We start from the raw sequence: 23,196 nt of genomic DNA, 5'->3' as shown, positions 1-23,196 counted from the left end.
TGTATCTACGTTATTTTATATCGTTTTAATTTAAATTTCATAACCTTTAACTCTTCGAAATAAAAGTAAAGTAATTCAGTTAAATAACCAAAGAGATAAAATCGTAAAATTTCCATAACGTTAATACTTTCTTTCAAAAATACATTCACATACACGCATGTATAAACATAAAAATTTAAATTTTGTGGTTACTTGGTTGATTTTTTTTGTCACGAAAGCCATAAAGTGATTTATGTCATTGATCAGGGCCTCTAACATGCCATGGGCTGGGTCAATCAGAAATATGGGGACTCACCCTTCTCTTAAAGCCAAAAAAATTTATATATATAAAAAAAAAACCGCAAGATTTTATTTATAAGTTTAACCTGCTTTAAATGGCCTTACTTGCATCTTTTCTATCTAAAAGTGTAACTAACAAATACTTTCAATATCATTTTCTTAATTGACTTTTATATAAACAACACAAGAGAAAGTGAGATTAACAGATAAAGGAAAAAAAGAAACCTCATAAAGAAAAGATTGATTTAAAATTTCCTTATCTTCTCCCATTTATTATTTATTAATGAAGATAAGTTAGAGAGAAATTAATTCATTTGATTCTAAAACAAGTTTAAATAGCAGAACAACCTGATATTTTGCAATGTCAGCAAGTTATAGGGTCATAAATTGGCACCCAATGGAATGCCAATTGTGATTGAATGGCATCGTGTTACTTTTTCCCACTTGAAGTTGCGTATTTTCTACCTCATAACCTTAGTTCCCTTGTTGGGATCAGATTATTGAAGTGGACAGAAGTTCAAATTTCAAAACCAAACAAGGAAGTTCCATGTATGGATGTTCTTGTATTCTTATCAATCATATAAACTATAAATAGATGAAATTCTAATCAATTTTTTTCTATATCCATTCATATAATATAAACATTAGTAAATGCCATAGAAACAATTTAAAATTTTTGTTTCCACTTCATTCATTTCTATCAAAACAAAATTATCTTCTAATAAATAAACTTAACAAACTATAAACTAAATTTATATTATAAATATTTAGTTATAAAGTTGCTAATTTTTTTCCTGATATAATTAAATTATTTATTATGTTTTTTATAAATTAATTAGTGAAATAATTATAAATATAAAATAATTAAAAGGAAAACTAAATTGTGTAACTTTATATCATAAAAATCTTTGTTTTGATCTAGTTTTTTAAAGTGAAAGTTAGTTTAGAATAAATTAAAATTGGATCCTGCTCTGAATTTTAATGGAGAAGTGCAGTTTCGTGACCAAAGAAAATTTTGTAACCTTTTTTTTTATTTTATGTTTTAGAATTTTAGTGTAGAGTTTTCTCTCTGATGTTTAAATTTATGTATTAAAATTAAAATTAAAAAAAAAATGTTGTATACACATAAGACTATTAGTTTAATGCTTCATTTTTTAAAGCAAATTAACATTAAATCAAGCATTTTCCAACTAAGAAAAACAATTGATGTTTCCATGTATCAAAGTAATTGTTTTTGTTGAGAAAATTAAATGATTAATGTAGTTAAATTTTATATAAATTATATAAGCTTTAATCACAAAGTTATAATCAGTAATAATTTTAAATTAAATTTGTAGAATAAACACTTATGATGATAATTTTATGAATGTTTATATGGTAGGACACTTTAAAATAATTTGATAGTTTACTTTAGATTATTTAGAATACTTTAAGAATACTTTTATATGGAAGGATACTTTCAATGAGGTACAATACATAAAAATGCAAAATTATTCCACAAAAGTCTGAGAGATATTTTTCATTATAACATATCTTTATTTACATAATTTGAAACTATATGATACATATTTTCATTTACAAAGCTATGAATTCTACTAAAGTAAATAATTTAATTACTTGAAATATGCTTCAAGTAAAAAACCAAATTCCTACTACATATTCATCCAGAGCTTGTAAGTATTAATAATAAAATAGAGTCTGTGCTAGTTGCAAATGTAGACTCTATATGAAAGCCATAAAAATATACAAATAAAATCAATGAAAGAAATAAAACCAAATTCTTCACCACTAATCAAACTAAACTATCTATATCACTTTTGTATCAAGTTTTTTAAATAGAGAATCTCAAAATTTATTATCTTATGTGCCTGGAGCTTGGACCAAATGTCTCTGTTAGTCCACTTCTATCTGGGCTGTACTTATCTACAAAAATCTCAAAAGTATTATTTTCTATATAACTTTGTCTCTAATTTACATCCTCTATGCAGGGGGTTGCACATGTTGAGCCATTTTTTCTTCACGGGTCTTTGTCTAATGTTGCTTCTGCCCTAGATTTTCTTTATAAATGCTTAAATAGTTTAAAAAACTAACTACAAAAAATAAATTTTCCTTAATTTTTCTAAATGAATTTAAGCATTAAACATTTATTCTTTAATTAGCATACAATCAATTAAATTTGAAACTATTTTAAAAAATTTACATAAATTTGTATGCTTTGCAGAGAATTTAAAAATAAAGTCATATAAAACTTTTGCAATTTGTATGATGCACCAATATATAACATATTTTTTCATAAAATATTGACTATTTGAAATAATTATATACATAATCAAGACAGAACTGACTGACTAAGTTGTAATGTAAAACTTAGACATACAGCATTTATGTTACATGTTAGATGATGAATCAAATTATCTGTGCTGCATAGATTATGTAATTTTATTTTATTTACACAGATTTACAATAACAGTATAGTGATAAAAGCATCTTTAAATGTAAGAGAATTGTTAATATATTCTTGCAAAAGATAGACATTGCTTGACATTTTCCTGATTAAAAGTATTGGATTACATTTGTTATTCTTTAATTAGGTAGTAAAATGAAGAAGAGTTGCTTTTGTTAGTTATCTAATCTTAAATTTCACTGTTAATAATCAAAGTTTATTTAAAATGTCTCTTGACATCTTTTGCAACTTTCATGTCAGATTATTAGACATATATTAAGTGAGACAAATTCTCTCTAATAAAACTTATTGGTAGAAAATTATTCTTATAGAAGCAAAATATCTATTTTTTTTTTTATTTGTGTTGATAAACAAATTACATTTTTGCATTGATTACTTAAATCATGATTTAAATCAGTGAATTCCAAAGAAAGTGCTACTGTCACTTTAGGAGTGGTGGAAGTGCCACCCTCAAAGTGGTCATAAGTAGTAATAAGGTAATTGGGTTTTATTTTTTGCACAAATGATCTATCATTGCATTTTCTGTGCCTCCCTATGACAGCACTTGGTGTGGGCATTGGAAGGCAAGGGAGGCTGAGGTATTGGAAGACAAGGGGAACAAAACTTTATTTTGAAGAAAACTAGAAAAATCCAAAAAGCTCGGAAAACTGATTTAAATGAAGCATCATTTCAATTTGAATATTACTTCTCTATCTCATCAAAATTATAGTATTTAATGAAATTTTATACATGGAAAGCATTATTATAAATAATATAATAATCCTTCTGTGCAGTTTCTCTTTTATTTATAATATACTGTAAATAAAATACTTATCAAATGTTTTATATTAACATAAACTGAAGTCTACTAAATAAAAATGTAATAAAATTAGATAATATTTATGTAAATAAAGTAATTATAAACAAATAAATTAATTAAAAATTTTGTTTTATAGAGAGCCTCAATGTGGAATCTGTGATGCAAGTAATCCATCGAAACGACATCCAATTACAAATGCCATTGATGGTACTAATAGATGGTGGCAGAGTCCAACATTACAAAATGGAAAACAGTTTGAATGGGTGACTATTACACTTGATCTCAAACAGGTAAATTTATGTGTGAGCTTTATCAAAATCTTAACTAAAATTATTCAGATGAATGACTTTTTTACTACTTAATTAAAGTAGTAAAAAATTAAAAGAATCATCATGATCCAAGATTTAAGATTCAAACTCAATTATTCCTATTCTTTATGTCAGTGGTTTTAACCTTTTTCTAACAGGGACACTCACAAATTGATCATTTTTTCTTGCAGCATCTTTACACGCTAAAATAGCCTGATAATTTAGTAGATCATTTAGCTTTTCTTTTACATCTTTATCAATGTAGAGTTACTGCATCTTTAGTACTTTTAGTAAAGGTACATTTAGTAGTAAACATGAGAAGTATTATGATGTTGTCAGGGGAGGCCCTAGCAAGGTTTTCAAGTGGTATGAGATATCATTGTGGCACTCCCCTGTAGAGACTAAACTGTACATAGAGACTAAAGATAACATACATTTTTTACATTATTAATAACTCAGACCTCCAAAAGATTAGCATAGTAGTAGTATGAATGAGAAACAATAACAGTAAAAAGAAACAATATTTATAAATGAAAATATAGTGCCGCCAACGAACATTGCTTGCCCAAGATTATTCTTTGAAGTGAAGACACATAAACCTACTTGGCCTTTAAGACCGTTGATTAATAAACGCTCCCATCCTACATATTTCCTCGAGACAGCACTGGCAAAACATATCTCTGCTTTAGTACCACCCTCCAACTTAGTAACCAATGCCGTTTTAAATGCTAAAGCTAACATTGTAACTACACTAAGTAACCTTCCCACTAACTCGTACCGGTTATACAAAATAGACGTTATTTCATTATATCCATCGGTACCACATTTTGAAGCTGTCATGCTGGCTAATGCACTTCTACTGAGTTCTGGACACCCCATATCAAATGTATTACATTTGCGTGAAGCTCTTTTATTTATCACAGAAAACAACTATTTTCAATTCAATGGCAAAATATACAAACAAACCCAGGGTGTACCAATGGGCTCCCCCTTGTCACCTATTTTAGCAGAACTTGTCATGAGGAATATAGAGAATCGTATTTTCCATGCACCTTTAACAATCCACTATCCCATCATGTATCTACGATATGTCGATGACATCTTGCTTGCATGGGATGGTTCTGCAGAGGATTTAGACAAATTTATTCAAATGCTAGCTTCAATATATCCTTCTATCAATTTTACTGTAGAAGAGGAGCAAAATAATACAATTTCCTTTTTAGATTTAGAAGTGCACAGATCTCTGGAGCTAACTTTTGCGGTACACCATAAAAACAACAGAGGACCAGATATTATCCCTGTAACTGCTTTCCAACCCACAAGCTTCGTCAACTCTGCTATTACTTCGCTTATTCGGAGAGCGCTCCTCATTCCATCCTCCCAGGCATTAATTGATGAAGAATTACAAATCATCAAAAGAGCAATGCACAATGCCGGATATTCTAATTCCAAATATCGATATCTCTACAACCGGGTCATAAATAAATTATTTCCAAAATCTTTCCTCAGCAACAAAGAAAACCTAAAGATAATAAACCCTCCAATACCGTACTTGGGCACCATCTCACTAAAAATAACGTGCATATTCAGGAAGCATGGTTTTATATTGCCTATAACCCCTCAACCGACACTACGAAGAACATTGTGCAACGACAGAGACATTCTCACCTTGAATGAAAAATCGGGGGTTTATATAATTCCATTAAAACATACAACATCAGGGGAGGAAATTATGTATATTGGAGCTACCAGCAGAATGATGCGGTCTCGTATCTTCGAACATCAAGAAGATATTAGAAACAACAGACCAGCTACAGAATTAGCGAAAAAGGTTCTAGACCAAAATTATCTTCCACTTTGGAACAACATTAAATTACTTAAGCATTGCAATGATCGTAGACAAATATTTATATGGGAAAACCTGTACATATCTGCAGTTTTGCCGTGCAACGCGCCGACGTTGGAAATACCACAGCTATGGATAACTTTATTTAAACAATCCAAGTTATAATTTTGTGATCTAATTTTATTCTACCACCATATACGGCACCATCAATCAATATTTATATGATTTGGGGAGTTCAAGTTATTACAGCAAGTTACTTTAAAAAAATATTTATTAATTCAATTTATTAATTTGTTCTACATTTCGATCTCGTGCATTACGTAATTTGAAAAGTCAGTTAAAAGCTATCAATTCGAAAACAAAGGTATTCGATTTCGCCTGAAGACGACAGTCGTAAACTGTTGAAAGTACTAGCGAACATATCTGAAATTTAACAAATCGCTGTCAATAACGCCGCAACAGGTAAGTGTCATAATTTTAAATTTTAAAGAAACAATATTTGTTTGAAAAGGTTAACAGTCTACAATGGTTAGTGCTATTTTGTATACCTTTTGAAATGTACACAACCAAGTTCGCTGTTGTATAGAATTTATTTTGGTGGGTAGGGTTAAGTACTAATAAGGTAATTGGGTTTTATTTTTTGCACAGATCTATCATTGCATTTTCTGTGTCCCCTATGACGGCGCCTGGTGTGGTTGCACCATTTGCACCACCCTAGGGTTGCCCCTGGATGCTGTTCAGTACTATACTTCATCAAGGCCAAGCAATCACTGAGTGGATAAAACCACTGAACACTGGTAATTTTATGGGTTTTCTTCACATGTCTAACATCTAAATAGAGGCCAGTTTCCTATAGAAAGTCTCCTGGGTGGCACTCTTCCTCAGTAGATCACTCATATATGCATTGTGTCCTTCCACCAATCCATTTTGTGGGACCCTTAAAGTTTCTTTATGGCATCTTGGTTCAAAACCAGTGCTTTATGTTATGCATAAAACACTGCTTTGTTATAGATAAATAGGCAATTTTTATCTATATGGATTATGATTCAGAATTCATCAAAATTCATTTATGCTTTGAGAAAGCTAGCATCTAAATCAATATTTCTCAGATGTGTACTCTAGATAGGCCTTACTCTAAGGTTCTTTTTTCCTACTGAACATTATATCAGTTTTGTTTTTGCCAAGCCTATAAATCATACCACTAATAAGCTGTTCTAAAAGACATAAATGGAAAATAAGATCAATAACACAAATCTTATATCTATATAGGCCTAATTATTTATTAATTTCAATCATGTTCAATCTTAATCATTAGACATGTGCAGTGTGCACTGTGTGCTTGTATGTGATAAAATTTACTATACAATAAGAATGTTGTGGTTGTGGATTATAGTTTAAATGGTGATATTGATGTTGCAGCTGCATAAAAAATATCAATTATGTATATTCAATATAAATGGTAAATCCTACAAACACTCTTTCCGTAGCTCGTTTTTCATGAGCTGAGTAAAATATATAGTAAAAGCAGTGTAAACTATAATTGCACATAAACAAAAACGACAGATAAAAGAAAGAAAACTTTTTAACTTACAAGTGAAAAATAAAACCCACTGATTACTAATTTACTAATATTTTCATTTTTAGTTTCTGATTTATTGTTATGTTTTACACAAATGAATAACTTTTTCTTAATCATTGTAATATAATTTGATGCCAATGCAAATTTATAAGTATATTATTTGAAATGTTAAAAAAAATGTTTAACAAATTTACTTCTGTGTCTTCCACTGTAAAAATTTTCATTTTAGGTTTATCAAGTTGCTTATGTTATTGTGAAAGCTGCAATATCTCCAAGACCTGGAAATTGGATATTAGAACATTCATTGGATGGTTTAAATTATCAACCATGGCAATATTATGTGATAAGTGATAGTGAATGCTGGGAAATATATCGTATACCTCCAACATTAGGAACACCTAAATATAGGAGTGATGATGAAGTTATATGTACCTCATACTATTCCAAATTAAATCCTTTTGAGAATGGAGAAGTAAGTACTATTTAATTAAAGCATTTTTTTACATTTTAAAATTAAATTATTTGATTATGTATTTTTAATTTAGCAAAATTTATTAAGAGTTTCAATTCAAAAAAATTATCAATTTATAAAGCAGTCAACAGACTGTTGACAATTACCAACTCTCTTAAAAAACATTAACAACGCATGAAGTTGTTAAACAATCTTTGTAAGTTAAATTGTTTATTATTCATCAGTTTTGAATGCTTTACTTAAATCTGTTAACTATTGAAACAAGTGAAACAGTGATTTTCATACATATATGAGGTATCTGACTCAGGTATTAAATTGAAATGGATACAAAAATATGTCATATTGTTAGATACTCTTTAAATGCAACAAAAATTTGAATATTAACTATTAAAGAAACTTTGAAGCACCAATGCCAAAATATAGAAAATGTAAATAGATAGGTGTAATTCTTATTATGTTTGTTGACTTGGACATAAATTATTAATAGGACTGTTAAACTGGTATTAAGTATTAATGCAAAATTGAGCAAAAGTTCTTAAAGAAACCAGACTTTTTTATTGAGCCTTCTGATAGGTATAATTTTCAGACTTTGCTTCAGGTACCAAAATTGTTACACGGTCCTTAGAATAAAATAATTATTAATGAAAATATTGAATTAGAGATTTACAATGAAGAATTAAAATGGTGATTGAATCAATAATTCATTTTTACATTATATAATTTGAAGACAAATAAGAAGAAAAGACAGCCATTGAACTGCCAACACAAATTATAAAATATTCTCAGTTCAATGGCACCATAATGAATTATCTTCATGATGTCTGAAAGAAAATAGTCCCAATGCCAGAGCCACTTTGGTGTAAAACTGAATTCTTTAAAGTTTTCATTTTCACATAATTGATCATTTCACACAACTGAACACAAAATAATTTGGCATTTTTTTAGAATGCTCTTCATATATTAAAAGAACAATTAAACAGTAGTCAACTTGTTTTATAAGTTTAGCTTCCAAAGCTTTTAGAAGTTCATCTGATTATGCAGTAATCATAAAAAAATTACTTAACAATAAAAATAATAAGTCAAATTTTAGATATGTACTTCATGGCGATACTTCATACTAGTTATTGATATGTGTGTTCAAGAACAACCATGAATCAATAACTACCGTGAATCAATAACTAGTAACGTTTGGCACAAGGTGGCCTGCCGGTGGCTCCCCTCCGGGAGGAGTCAGTCTTATGTATACAAACAGTTGGGACAGGCGCCATGACAGTATACGTATCTAGAATCTAACCTAACTTTATATAGCTTTAGATGATGATGAGCCTGTAAAGAAAGTCTGTTATTAAGAAAGTTCTATTATTAATTAATTACATTTTTTGTGGTTTGAGAAGGACTAACTAAGAAGACGAGAGTTATTCTTGTGATTGTTTTCAAAATATGTATGTTTTTTAGTACAGATATCCATGTATAATGCAGAACTTGTACAATGCAATTTCAATAAGAGTTTATATGAAATTATCTGTTTATCTTATTCAAAGACAATTGGAAATTTATTTAGCACCGTATAATGAACTTCAAAAACAATTCCAACAAAGCACTCAGCAGATTTTCATAATTGATTTCTTATAAATAAAACCATCAGATGAATATGTAGAAGTTGAAAATTATAGCAATGTCCAAAAGGTTTTAAGTGATGAAGACATCTTGCCATTGGCAAATAAAGAATATTAGCAAAATGTTGTTTTGGAAGATAGTAGTGATGATGAATGGTTCTTTATTTTACAAATTTTAATAAGTTTGCTTTTGTAAAGCCAAACAACCATTGAATTATAACAGGCTACTTTCCTTGATTATATTTAATTAATTACTAAATGATTTGTCACTAGAGGTTAGGAGGCTTGGGTAGCATAACTGGCAATGCATCTTCATAGTAAGAGGGAGTTGCAGGTTCAAGTCCCACTCTGTGTCAATTCTTTTTTTCTAAAATATTCTAAATTATTTAATAAATATTAAATTAATTTTAATTATTAAATTTAATAAGAGATAATGTCTAATGCTTCCCTCTAATGACAAATTATTTATAATTAATTAAATATAATTATGGAAGAATAGACTGTGATTATATTTAATTAATTACTTTTGTTTACTTTTAATATTTAATTATTTAACTTTACAAATTTATTGGGTTTTGTGATATTTCTTTAAGTTTGCTTTTGTTTTGTAATTTGTGTTTTGTTAAATGAAATTTTCTGAAATAATAAAACTTTTTCCTTACATAATAGATAAAATTTACATTAAAAAAATTGTTTTGGAATGTAATGAGACTTTTTATAAGAAATGTGAGTCTCAAATAAGGCAATTTATATAACACAAAATTTTTGTGGAACCTAATTATCATGTTATATGAGGGTTACCTGTATATTTTTTGTTTTTAGATATTTATTGTTAACCATAATATATAAAGGCCAATGAAAATAGTGCTAAGACAAAAAGTGTTGCTGTTCTTAATATTACATTAAATATTTGAAATTTTGTATTAATACAGTATTTAAAAAGTTGTTTGTTAGGATAAAATTGATATTATTACCATAATATTATGATATTAATAAAATATAGTAACTAAGCCAATATTATATACTTAATATAATAATTAAATAATGTACAAGTAATGTAATATTTAATCATATTTTTGATTACACAAAAATATACAATATGCAGAAAAATATACAAAAAGTAACTCAGGGTGTCTGACAGATTCTGTGCAGTGAAAAATTTTGACAACATTACAGTTATACATATAGTATCACATACAAGACCTGTAAGTTGTCCATTTGGTACCAGTTGACCAGGTATACATACAGTATTGCAAACAACTTTAATGTCATTACCAATTTCCCACTGTACAATAACTTTTCAGACAACCTGTAGATTAATGCAAAATAAAATTAATTTTAAGCTTTTCTATTATTTTATAAAATACTGTACATAAACTGTACAAGATGATAAACAATAAAGAATAAATTTGTTAAAATATTGAGTTTCAAAGATAACAGTTAAGATGTTAGCCATTTGCTCTGGATGACCTGGGTGGGAAGGAATCAATACATATCAAAAAACCCCAGGAATTTTTCAGAAGATGGTCTGTTTTGGAGTCAGGCCTTGTCCCTCATCATCTGGTTATCTCATTGTGAGCTTGGGCAAACCCATGATAAGCTTGATAAAAAGTTCCTCTTAGTGCCCACAGTACAGAAAGAATTATAAAAAATATATTAAGTTTTGATTGCAGTTTAGAGATTTCCATTGAAATATGAGAAACTACATATATATTTGAATTATTTAATTATTCTGAAGGTGATAAAATTTTCTCCCTGAAAGTGTNTTTTTGATTACACAAAAATATACAATATGCAGAAAAATATACAAAAAGTAACTCAGGGTGTCTGACAGATTCTGTGCAGTGAAAAATTTTGACAACATTACAGTTATACATATAGTATCACATACAAGACCTGTAAGTTGTCCATTTGGTACCAGTTGACCAGGTATACATACAGTATTGCAAACAACTTTAATGTCATTACCAATTTCCCACTGTACAATAACTTTTCAGACAACCTGTAGATTAATGCAAAATAAAATTAATTTTAAGCTTTTCTATTATTTTATAAAATACTGTACATAAACTGTACAAGATGATAAACAATAAAGAATAAATTTGTTAAAATATTGAGTTTCAAAGATAACAGTTAAGATGTTAGCCATTTGCTCTGGATGACCTGGGTGGGAAGGAATCAATACATATCAAAAAACCCCAGGAATTTTTCAGAAGATGGTCTGTTTTGGAGTCAGGCCTTGTCCCTCATCATCTGGTTATCTCATTGTGAGCTTGGGCAAACCCATGATAAGCTTGATAAAAAGTTCCTCTTAGTGCCCACAGTACAGAAAGAATTATAAAAAATATATTAAGTTTTGATTGCAGTTTAGAGATTTCCATTGAAATATGAGAAACTACATATATATTTGAATTATTTAATTATTCTGAAGGTGATAAAATTTTCTCCCTGAAAGTGTTAAATAAATTATTAAGAGTCATAAGTTAAAAAAAAAAAGATTTTAGAAATTTCTCAAATATTAGTTGTTTAAATACTTCAAATATATTTGTTTATAAGATATAGATGTAGATTTGTTTTTCTTTATGAAGCTTTTAAATCTGAATTTACATTATCTTGTTTTTTTTCAGATTCATACATCACTAGTTAATGGTCGACCTGGAGTAGATGGCCCAAGTGATACTTTAAGGGTGAATATGAAATATATATAAAATAATATAGAATAATTAATTATTAAATTAAAATTATTAAATATATTTAAATAAAAAGCTTTTAATATTAAATATAACAAATAAATAAAATTTTTAAAAAATAAAAGAAATTTATCAATCACTTAGATCTCATCACTTACATATACAAACTAAGAAAATAAGAAGCATACTAAGTCTTTTAACAATATCAGTATCTTTTAAAAGTAATCAGTCATTTATTTATATAATAATGAACCATCTTATGTCTACCTACTTCCCTTTACTTGTAGTATTCAATGAAATTTATGTAGTAGTTTTTTTTTTATTTTAAAACATTCAAATTTTTTTTATACATTGGGGACTGTCAAATTACATGTATAGTTTAAAGGAAGGAGAGGATTGTGAAAAGTACATTATTGTAAATGATGGAGAAAGGGGGTTGAGACATTGTCTACATGGATGTTTTAGTGGTGTTAATGGCATTTCTTCAATGTTGGGGAGTTTGATCTATTCTACATGTAATCAAAGAGGGATGGAGATTTACCAAAAGTACATCATTGTACATAACAGAGAGGGGAGGGTGGTCAAAAGTGGCTCAAAGTTGTACACACAATGAATGGACAGTCCCTTATGGTTTAAAATAGTATTTTTCTGTCATTTTTTGTTTTCTATTATAACATTAAACCAAGTTAGTCTTGGATTTGATTTAAATGCCATAATAGAAAACTAAGAAGAAAAAGACAGAAATCACGCTACTGTAAACCATAATATATGAAAAGAATTTGAATGTTATAAAATACTATATTGAATATAATGTTAAATAGGAATTTCTTAAGAAATTGGATTGAAGAGGGGCAAAAGATGCCCAAAATGCATATCCCCATATGAAAGACTACCTCTTTCTTGTTCAGTGTTATTTCCAAAAAAAAACTATTACATAAGTTCCATTGAACAATATAAGATTATGTTAAATGCTTATACTAATATCAAAAGTATAAAATATATAGAATTTATAAACTGAAAAATTATCTGAAGCATATTAGGCAATGTCTCCATGGCCTCTGCAACGAGAACAGAGTTTGCATGTTATCTGAGTGCAAAGAGATCCAGAGAGACCATAAAAAGTAATAAATTATCACAATCTTTACAAATTTTATCAGATTTTCATCATTTCGAGAAGCTTTTTATAAAATAAATTTGAATTTTTTATATTAAAAATCAAATGCCTTACAGCAAAAAAAAAGTCTTAGGCAAAAACTTGATTGAAGTTTTTGAGAAATAATTCTCAATTTCAGATTCAAATTTTAAGAAAAAACATTCAAATTAAAACCATTGCTTCAAAACTTTTCGGAACATTCCTATATATTCCATAATAAACCAAATATATTTGAACATCAGAATAATTTTTTATTAATGATATTAATAATATAAATTAACTTGATATTAATTTATATCATTAATATAAATTAATAGCAAGTTAATTTATATTAATTTATGTTTATTTTTTACTAAATATAAAGCATGTATAGCCAAGGAGTTCATTTGAACTTTAATTGATAACATAAATTGAAAAAAGATGATGTCAAGATATCAAATAACACTTCTCAAGGAATTTTGTATTTTAAAAATATTAAAAAGATTATATTTAACTTCTAAAAACAGATTATATATAACTTCTGAACTTCTTGAAAATATTAAACAGATTGTAATCTGTTTAATATTTTCAAGAAGTTCAGAAGTTGAGATTTGCTTCTTGAAAGTACTAAATAGATTAAAACATGTTATTTTAAGTTATTTGATATTAAATATGTATAAATTAAATTTTGGTTTCAGAAATTTACAACAGCAAGATATGTAAGATTAAGATTACAAAAGATTAGAACTTTAAATGCTGATCTTATGACCTTACAAACAAATGACCCAGAAAGAATTGATAAGGCAGTGACAATGAGAGTGAGTATTACTATTGTTTATACTGCTTTGAAATCTTAAATTCTTTTATTAGTAAATTTTTAATAAGTAATTACTATCATCATTATTTTATTCTACAGGTTTTTCAAAATTATTTATAAATCAAAATATTTTTTATTTTGACTTTTTAATTTAAGAATGTTTCAATTGAATTTGAAGAGAATTTTTTAACAAAACTCAGCTTAATACAAAGTAATGTTTCTAACTAAAATACTGCAAATTTGTTGGCTGGATGGCTGAGGCCAGTTAAGACACCAGCCTATTGATCTGGGAGAGAATTTGAATGAGCAACTCCCCAGGAATTTTTCATGGGTGATCTGTCCCATATACAATATGTCTCATTTCTCACCATCCAGTCAATATCTCATGATGGAGTAAAGATTAAAAAACAAAATTTGGTATGATAACTTGTTTGTAAGGGACATTGATGCTCTTAAATTTTGGAGTATGGAACTTGTGTTGGGGAGACAGAGGGGTGGTCATGTGTTGTATCTTGAGTGATGTCAGACTTTATGAAAAATTTTCCTTGTACGAGTTTTAAGCTCTTTTGAAATGAAGATTTTTATCTTATAAAATTCCAAAATGATGTCTGAAATTTAAAAAATCTAGCAACTCATTGTAGATTTTTTAAAATTAAAGAGTCTAAAGAAAGATATTGAAACAGCAGAGTTAAAATATTGTAAAAAATTTAGTTTTTAATACTCTATTTTTAACAACTACTTGATTACATATTTAAAATATTAGCATTTATTACATAACAAGAAGAAAAAGAAACAAAGATTTCATTTTAATGATGCTTGTAACCTGATGATAGCTGCTGTGATGACTATTATCAAGTTACAAATATAAAAAAAAAGTTGCAAACAGGTTGTAATTCTAATTTTAAACAAGATATTATCTTCCTATATNTGGTATCAACAGAATCAATTGGTATCAACAGATTAAAATGATTTCCTTTTCTATTTTTCTAGCAAATATTTTAATCAATGGAGAAATGAGACTAGATCTGAAATTGTAAGTAGACCCTGTGTTGGACTATAAAGTATTTCCATTTTCCAAAAACATTTATCCATAGATTAAAATATTTACTGGATATTCTTTGTGTTTTAAACTGTCTTACAGTTTGTATGATGCATTTTCCTTTTATTAACAGATAATTAATTGAAATGATAGTTTTTTTTGTCTTAATTAGTATCACAGTAATCTACTAATTTTCTTACTACTCAAACTGAATACATGTTTTATAATGTTCAAATCAAAAACTTTATTGTTAAATAAAGAATTATGTTATTTTTGTAGGAGTGCATGTTCTTTCTATACAATTATTCACTAATTGTAAAGAAATTCATGTAATAATATGTAAATATATGTAACATATTAATTTTGATAAGTTCAATCAGGATAATTTTCACTTACTGTTTCGTAATTTATTGGGAATATCTGTTATGTTACCAAACATTATTCATTTCAATAATATTTCAAAATTTGTTGTATTAACTCATGTAAAAACACAGAAAAATTGTTTTTGTTTTCATTTTTTGTTTGTGTCTTCTTTGGTTTTGCAGAACAAATAAACTAATAATAATATTAATATATTTTTTATTTAATTATAAATCAAATTTTCATTCTTATAACAGAAACAACAATGTAAGTGTGAACATAATACGTGTGGTGAAAATTGTGATTTTTGTTGTCCATTATACAATCAAAAAGCATGGCGAGCAGGAAATACTACAGATGGAGCTGTTTGTGAAAGTAAGATATTTGACATAATTTATAATAAAATATATTTTGGTTTAGCTAACAATTATTACTTATTTTTAAGGTATTTGTGGAGTGTTTTATTACATATTACACCATAAATTTTATTAGCAATTTAAATAAATTTAAATTTAAAGAATTATTTTCCTTTCTAAATTAATTTAGAAAAGAAAATAATTCTGTACACTTTAACTCATTAAAAGATGTTTAAATTGTTTGGTTTAAAATATTAATTCAAAATATAATTTTATAAATAATAATAAAGATTTGTCCAGTTTCTAATAAGTAAGTAAATATATCAGAAAGCAATTATATCCAAAATTGATATAAATTAAAAGTAAATATTAAATATTACTACATAGTAGCTAAATTAATTAATGCTCCTTTAACAGTGGGTTAAATTTCAAGAACATTGACTTGATTGATTTCAATTTCATGCTTGTCCATGCTTAAAGCTGGTCGATTAATGAGATTGAAAATATTAGTGTTCTTCAAATTTCACCCGATGCTGAAGGCACATCATTAATTCAGCTGAGTAATCACAGTGGCTAGTTCATTCTTACTATGTATAATTCATTTATCTGTCATTCTAATTTCTAATATATATTTGTTTTTTATTAGTGTGTCAATGTTTTGGTCATGCAGAAAGTTGTTATTATGATCAAAATGTAGCTGATAGAAGAGAAAGTCTTAACATTGAAGGACAATATGAAGGAGGAGGTGTTTGTGAAAACTGTAAGGTGAGAGTTGAGTAATTCATTTTCTAGTAATTAATAGTTTTGTGTTTTAATTAATAATACGTATTATTAATAATTAATAATATGATGTGTAATATTTCTTAACAAGCATATTTTATTTTTTAAATGAATAAATTTTTGTAAAAAAAAATTGATATAATTATTCACTTTTATAGCATAATACTGCTGGTGTTAATTGTGAACAGTGTGCTGATGGATATTATCGAAATGCTAAACAGGATAGCTATTCTCGTTGTCAAAAATGTAAATGTACAGCACCTGGAATGACTGGAATATGTGTGAAAGATGGTTCACATTTACAAGAAGGATTGGTAGTTATTTTTAATTTGCTTCATATTTATTTAAAAACATCATTTTAATTTAAATCTTAAACATACTTTAGAAAAAGTCTTTTACTTTTAAAGTTTTGAACTTAAACATTATTTTATGATGTGAGTGTTTTAAAATATGTTTTGGAGTAGATCTAAATTTAAAAGATAACTGAAAAATATTAATAAATTTATAAAATTGATTTAAAGTTTTAAAAACAGTTTATTTTTCATTTATCAAGGCACCAGGAGATTGTCTTTGCAAAGAAGGTTTTACAGGGAAAAATTGCAATGAATGTGCAAAGGGATACAGAAATTATCCGTTTTGTGAACCTTGCCCTTGTCATTTTGCTGGAACAGTGGATGGAACTGGTCAGGAATAATTCTTATTAATGAAATCCATGGTTGACTAATTTTACAGACTTACTGTACACTTTGTAGATTAAGTGATGAAAATATATCAGATATTAATTGAAAAGATATACTCTTTATTGATATCAGTAATGCATTTCAGACTCACAGTCCCTCATCAGTCCATAAAAATTTATAGCGTATGCTATCAATTCTTTTGATATGTTTAGTTTGATGTGATACTTCAGAAAGTTATTCATTGCTTAACATTTTAGAAAAGCTAATCTGATGTGTATTAAATATTAATCAGTTTATTTTCCCATTACTGTATTTAGTTTAAATGATGATGGGTTCATTCAAGTATTTGTTCAAATATTGAAATTTTATATTTTGTTTAAAATTAAATGAAATGTTTTTTTCTATTTAATTTTATTGGATTTTTGACTTTTTTTTAAATAAAAGCAAGTTAAAAAATTTTTCAATCACACTTTCAAAAAATGTGAAATAGTACAAATTCATTAATCTACAAATAATATATTGTTAATAATAATTGTTAAAGATTGTTGACATCTCCAGTTATCACTGTAATAAATGTATTTTTCAAAAATTATAGAAGTATTATGTAGATATACCACTATTTCATGATAAAAAATAATTTTAAAAATGTGCATTAATTAAATTAAATTAAATTAAATTTCAATCACTCAGAAAATTATCTATCAAAAATACATTTTGAACCTGCAACTTGTTGTCTAATACCTAAACACAGTAATTATCAGTTACACTACCATATGCGTGATATTTTTAACATTTGTATTAATTTTGATTATTATGTATATAATAGAAAAACTGCAATAGTATAGACTGTGATAATTTGGACACATTCAGAGAATAGCAGATTATATAGCATGTTAAATGGAAAGTTAAAAATTGGTGAATTATATTGTAAGATCATTCAGCTGGCAACATAGCCTATAGTACTGCTCTGATTGGCATCATGATTAAAGGTGCAGGTTTTTTCTGGTGCTCACAAACATGTGAACACATTCTATCTATTGCTTCTTTTTGATTGCTTGAATCCATCTCTATCTTTGTCTTGACGCAATCCTACTAACCTTAATAAAGGGATTGTAGCAGTAGGCTACTCAGCCACAAGAATGCACTGTACTTCTAAGAGTTGACACCTCTAGCCAAAAAACCTAACCACATGCATAAATACACAGTGGGACAGTTTGAATTGAATTCAGTTATTGAATAACAGGAATGTTAAGTTAGATTGCTTGAGAATAATTATGAAATTTTTAACTCATTTTTATGCCAACAAAAATACATTGATATGCTTGACATATCAAAAATTTAAGAATAAAAATAAATGGTTAAGAAATTTGGCCAAGTTTTTTAACAGTTTAAGTTTTTTCCTGAAATAATATTAAATAACAGAATTTTGGTAGAAAATTTTGCCATGGTCTTGGTAAATAATTATACATATCAACTGTTAAAGGTTATAATAAATCACTGGCAAGTCAGTTTCACAGTTGGTATCAACAGATTAATTGGTATCAATTGGTATCAACAGATTGTTATCATAATAATAATAATAAACAACGCTTTTTGCCCGCGACTGAAAATTAGACAGATTGTTGGGTTATCTAATTATGTCTAAAGATTGTTATCAATTGGTATCAACAGAATCAATTGGTATCAACAGATTAAAATGATTTCCTTTTCTATTTTTCTAGCAAATATTTTAATCAATGGAGAAATGAGACTAGATCTGAAATTGTAAGTAGACCCTGTGTTGGACTATAAAGTATTTCCATTTTCCAAAAACATTTATCCATAGATTAAAATATTTACTGGATATTCTTTGTGTTTTAAACTGTCTTACAGTTTGTATGATGCATTTTCCTTTTATTAACAGATAATTAATTGAAATGATAGTTTTTTTTGTCTTAATTAGTATCACAGTAATCTACTAATTTTCTTACTACTCAAACTGAATACATGTTTTATAATGTTCAAATCAAAAACTTTATTGTTAAATAAAGAATTATGTTATTTTTGTAGGAGTGCATGTTCTTTCTATACAATTATTCACTAATTGTAAAGAAATTCATGTAATAATATGTAAATATATGTAACATATTAATTTTGATAAGTTCAATCAGGATAATTTTCACTTACTGTTTCGTAATTTATTGGGAATATCTGTTATGTTACCAAACATTATTCATTTCAATAATATTTCAAAATTTGTTGTATTAACTCATGTAAAAACACAGAAAAATTGTTTTTGTTTTCATTTTTTGTTTGTGTCTTCTTTGGTTTTGCAGAACAAATAAACTAATAATAATATTAATATATTTTTTATTTAATTATAAATCAAATTTTCATTCTTATAACAGAAACAACAATGTAAGTGTGAACATAATACGTGTGGTGAAAATTGTGATTTTTGTTGTCCATTATACAATCAAAAAGCATGGCGAGCAGGAAATACTACAGATGGAGCTGTTTGTGAAAGTAAGATATTTGACATAATTTATAATAAAATATATTTTGGTTTAGCTAACAATTATTACTTATTTTTAAGGTATTTGTGGAGTGTTTTATTACATATTACACCATAAATTTTATTAGCAATTTAAATAAATTTAAATTTAAAGAATTATTTTCCTTTCTAAATTAATTTAGAAAAGAAAATAATTCTGTACACTTTAACTCATTAAAAGATGTTTAAATTGTTTGGTTTAAAATATTAATTCAAAATATAATTTTATAAATAATAATAAAGATTTGTCCAGTTTCTAATAAGTAAGTAAATATATCAGAAAGCAATTATATCCAAAATTGATATAAATTAAAAGTAAATATTAAATATTACTACATAGTAGCTAAATTAATTAATGCTCCTTTAACAGTGGGTTAAATTTCAAGAACATTGACTTGATTGATTTCAATTTCATGCTTGTCCATGCTTAAAGCTGGTCGATTAATGAGATTGAAAATATTAGTGTTCTTCAAATTTCACCCGATGCTGAAGGCACATCATTAATTCAGCTGAGTAATCACAGTGGCTAGTTCATTCTTACTATGTATAATTCATTTATCTGTCATTCTAATTTCTAATATATATTTGTTTTTTATTAGTGTGTCAATGTTTTGGTCATGCAGAAAGTTGTTATTATGATCAAAATGTAGCTGATAGAAGAGAAAGTCTTAACATTGAAGGACAATATGAAGGAGGAGGTGTTTGTGAAAACTGTAAGGTGAGAGTTGAGTAATTCATTTTCTAGTAATTAATAGTTTTGTGTTTTAATTAATAATACGTATTATTAATAATTAATAATATGATGTGTAATATTTCTTAACAAGCATATTTTATTTTTTAAATGAATAAATTTTTGTAAAAAAAAATTGATATAATTATTCACTTTTATAGCATAATACTGCTGGTGTTAATTGTGAACAGTGTGCTGATGGATATTATCGAAATGCTAAACAGGATAGCTATTCTCGTTGTCAAAAATGTAAATGTACAGCACCTGGAATGACTGGAATATGTGTGAAAGATGGTTCACATTTACAAGAAGGATTGGTAGTTATTTTTAATTTGCTTCATATTTATTTAAAAACATCATTTTAATTTAAATCTTAAACATACTTTAGAAAAAGTCTTTTACTTTTAAAGTTTTGAACTTAAACATTATTTTATGATGTGAGTGTTTTAAAATATGTTTTGGAGTAGATCTAAATTTAAAAGATAACTGAAAAATATTAATAAATTTATAAAATTGATTTAAAGTTTTAAAAACAGTTTATTTTTCATTTATCAAGGCACCAGGAGATTGTCTTTGCAAAGAAGGTTTTACAGGGAAAAATTGCAATGAATGTGCAAAGGGATACAGAAATTATCCGTTTTGTGAACCTTGCCCTTGTCATTTTGCTGGAACAGTGGATGGAACAACATGTGAAGGAAGTTGTACCTGTAAAGTATGCATTACAGTTTTATAATTTCTAATTTATAGACTATGATTATTTCATATTAAATTTTTTGTTTTTATATTATATAGATAAATGTTGAAGGAATTAGATGTGATAAATGCAAAGAAGGATATTATCATTTATCTGCAGACAATCCTGATGGATGCTCACCTTGTTTCTGTTTTGGAGTTTCTAAAAACTGTACTTCAAGTGATTGGGGTATTGAAATTGTAAGAATATTTTGCATCAATAACAAATTTTTTAAATATCTGATTTAAAAACATCAATCAAATTTATGAATTTATCTTATTATTTTGAATATAAGACACCTCACTTGCAGAAAGAAATTTTCAGGAAAAAAATTATTATTTTATTATTATTTTGAATTTTAAAAAATTATTATTTGAGATCATCTTACTTTAAAGAGACACTTTTAGAGGAAAAAATTGGATGATAATTAGAAGTAATTATAATTTTAAAAAGTTTATTAAAGCAAACAGAGAATTTTGTTTCTTCTCTCTGCAGTGGAATTTTATGCTGAAAAGTGTACTTTTCATTAAAAATTCCACTGCATATCAACATAAAATATAGTTTACTGTACACTGTTAAAAGTATAATGATGCTGAATTCACTTGTTTTAAAAATATTAGTATTAAATTCACTTTTTCATAGAATGGTCTTTAATTGTTGAGCCTGTACCTACCTTTCTAACTTTCCCTCCGTAAGTCAGAACAGAAAGAAAAATTGATTTTTCGTGTATTTTTGTACAATACAATTAAGTAAGAATTGCACAAAATATTTTTCAGCATAGTTTCCTTTCAAATCTGTAATTTTATATCATGAGACATGAGAACTTATATGCCAGACCTGGGTAAATGTGGCTCCGAGAGCCACATATGGCTCTTTTTGAGTTACATGCGGCTCTTGCTGAAAGTGTTAATTTCTGCTTTTTATTATTATTTTTACAATTTTATTTCCACAGTTTTATGAAAATATGTTTATTAAAAAAATTCAATATTTGTTTTATATTATATTTATGTTATATAATAAAATGGCGGTACAGAACTGTGGCACAGAATAAAAAAGTACAGAACTGTGGCTCCAATGTATTTTGCAAAACCTACATTTCGGCTCCCACTGAACTCTTGCTTGCCCACCCCTGTTATATGCTTTTGCAGTATTGCTCTTTATGTCTATACCTCTTTATTTTGGAAATGACTTTTTGATTGTGTTTGAACTTTTTAAATATTACAATCACCAAAAACAATGCAGTCAGAAGGAACAAGATCCAGACTGAAAAGGTAAGGAGCCAAAACAATATATTGAATTTTCCATTAATAATACTTTAGAATGTAGACGTGTTGTAGAAAAATGAGAATTTTTGTCATATCTTGTTGAAAAGAACCCGACTTACTTCTGACTCATTTGAACCCATTTGAAATGCTGAAATGTTTTTGGTTTCTTTTACTGCTCTCTATTTAGAATGCATATTGCACACAGATTCTATTTTCAAAGACTACTAACTCATTTAATAGAAAATCTAGTTAAGCATACACGTATATTTGATTCATTTGGAGTTATCATTGTAAAGTAAATCCCAGAAAAAAACTGGATGATGAACATATAAATGAATAAATAAATAAAATCAACTCCTTAAATTATTCCAATTATCATTATTTTATTCATATTTTCTATTTTATTTTTCTTGCTTTATGGTGTTTTAATCTTGGATAAATCTTTGAGAAAATATTTATATTATTATTTCAAATTATGTAAAGAAAATTGTTTTCTTCATTTAGCTTCTTGTTTGGATCTTTATCGAATTATTATTTTAGCAACCTAATATTGCTGTTTTTTTTCCTCAAATTTATCACAATATGTATTTAATAAGTTGATTTGTTCACCAAATTTTAATATGTAACAACTGTTTAACAACTGAAGAGGGATGATATGAGTCCTAAATGCATTCTGTTAAAGGTACTTAAAAAGAATAAAAAAAAAAAAAAAAAAAAA

General features: G+C 27.0%; 1 protein-coding gene across 1 annotated transcript in view; it reads left to right on the top strand.

Annotated features, from left to right (window-relative positions):
* LOC111637289 (laminin subunit alpha-1-like) overlaps window positions 1-23,196 on the top strand; it is a 136,137-nt gene that overhangs the window by 20,700 nt on the left and 92,241 nt on the right. Inside the window, exons 4-14 of the mRNA XM_023382763.1 lie at window positions 7,505-7,747; window positions 11,991-12,050; window positions 13,884-14,033; window positions 15,659-15,776; window positions 16,404-16,522; window positions 16,696-16,851; window positions 19,605-19,722; window positions 20,350-20,468; window positions 20,642-20,797; window positions 21,037-21,192; window positions 21,273-21,413. Of these exons, the coding sequence (XP_023238531.1) occupies window positions 7,505-7,747; window positions 11,991-12,050; window positions 13,884-14,033; window positions 15,659-15,776; window positions 16,404-16,522; window positions 16,696-16,851; window positions 19,605-19,722; window positions 20,350-20,468; window positions 20,642-20,797; window positions 21,037-21,192; window positions 21,273-21,413 (1,536 nt within the window). The remainder of the gene's footprint in view (window positions 1-7,504; window positions 7,748-11,990; window positions 12,051-13,883; window positions 14,034-15,658; window positions 15,777-16,403; window positions 16,523-16,695; window positions 16,852-19,604; window positions 19,723-20,349; window positions 20,469-20,641; window positions 20,798-21,036; window positions 21,193-21,272; window positions 21,414-23,196) is intronic.

Source organism: Centruroides sculpturatus, unplaced genomic scaffold (assembly GCF_000671375.1).
Source record: "Centruroides sculpturatus isolate CEXI.00-Female unplaced genomic scaffold, Cexi_2.0 scaffold1084, whole genome shotgun sequence".
In the NCBI taxonomy this organism is placed as follows: Eukaryota; Metazoa; Arthropoda; class Arachnida; order Scorpiones; family Buthidae; genus Centruroides; species Centruroides sculpturatus.
Note: the sequence above shows the minus strand (reverse complement) of the source record. Positions and strands in the feature narration are given on the sequence as shown.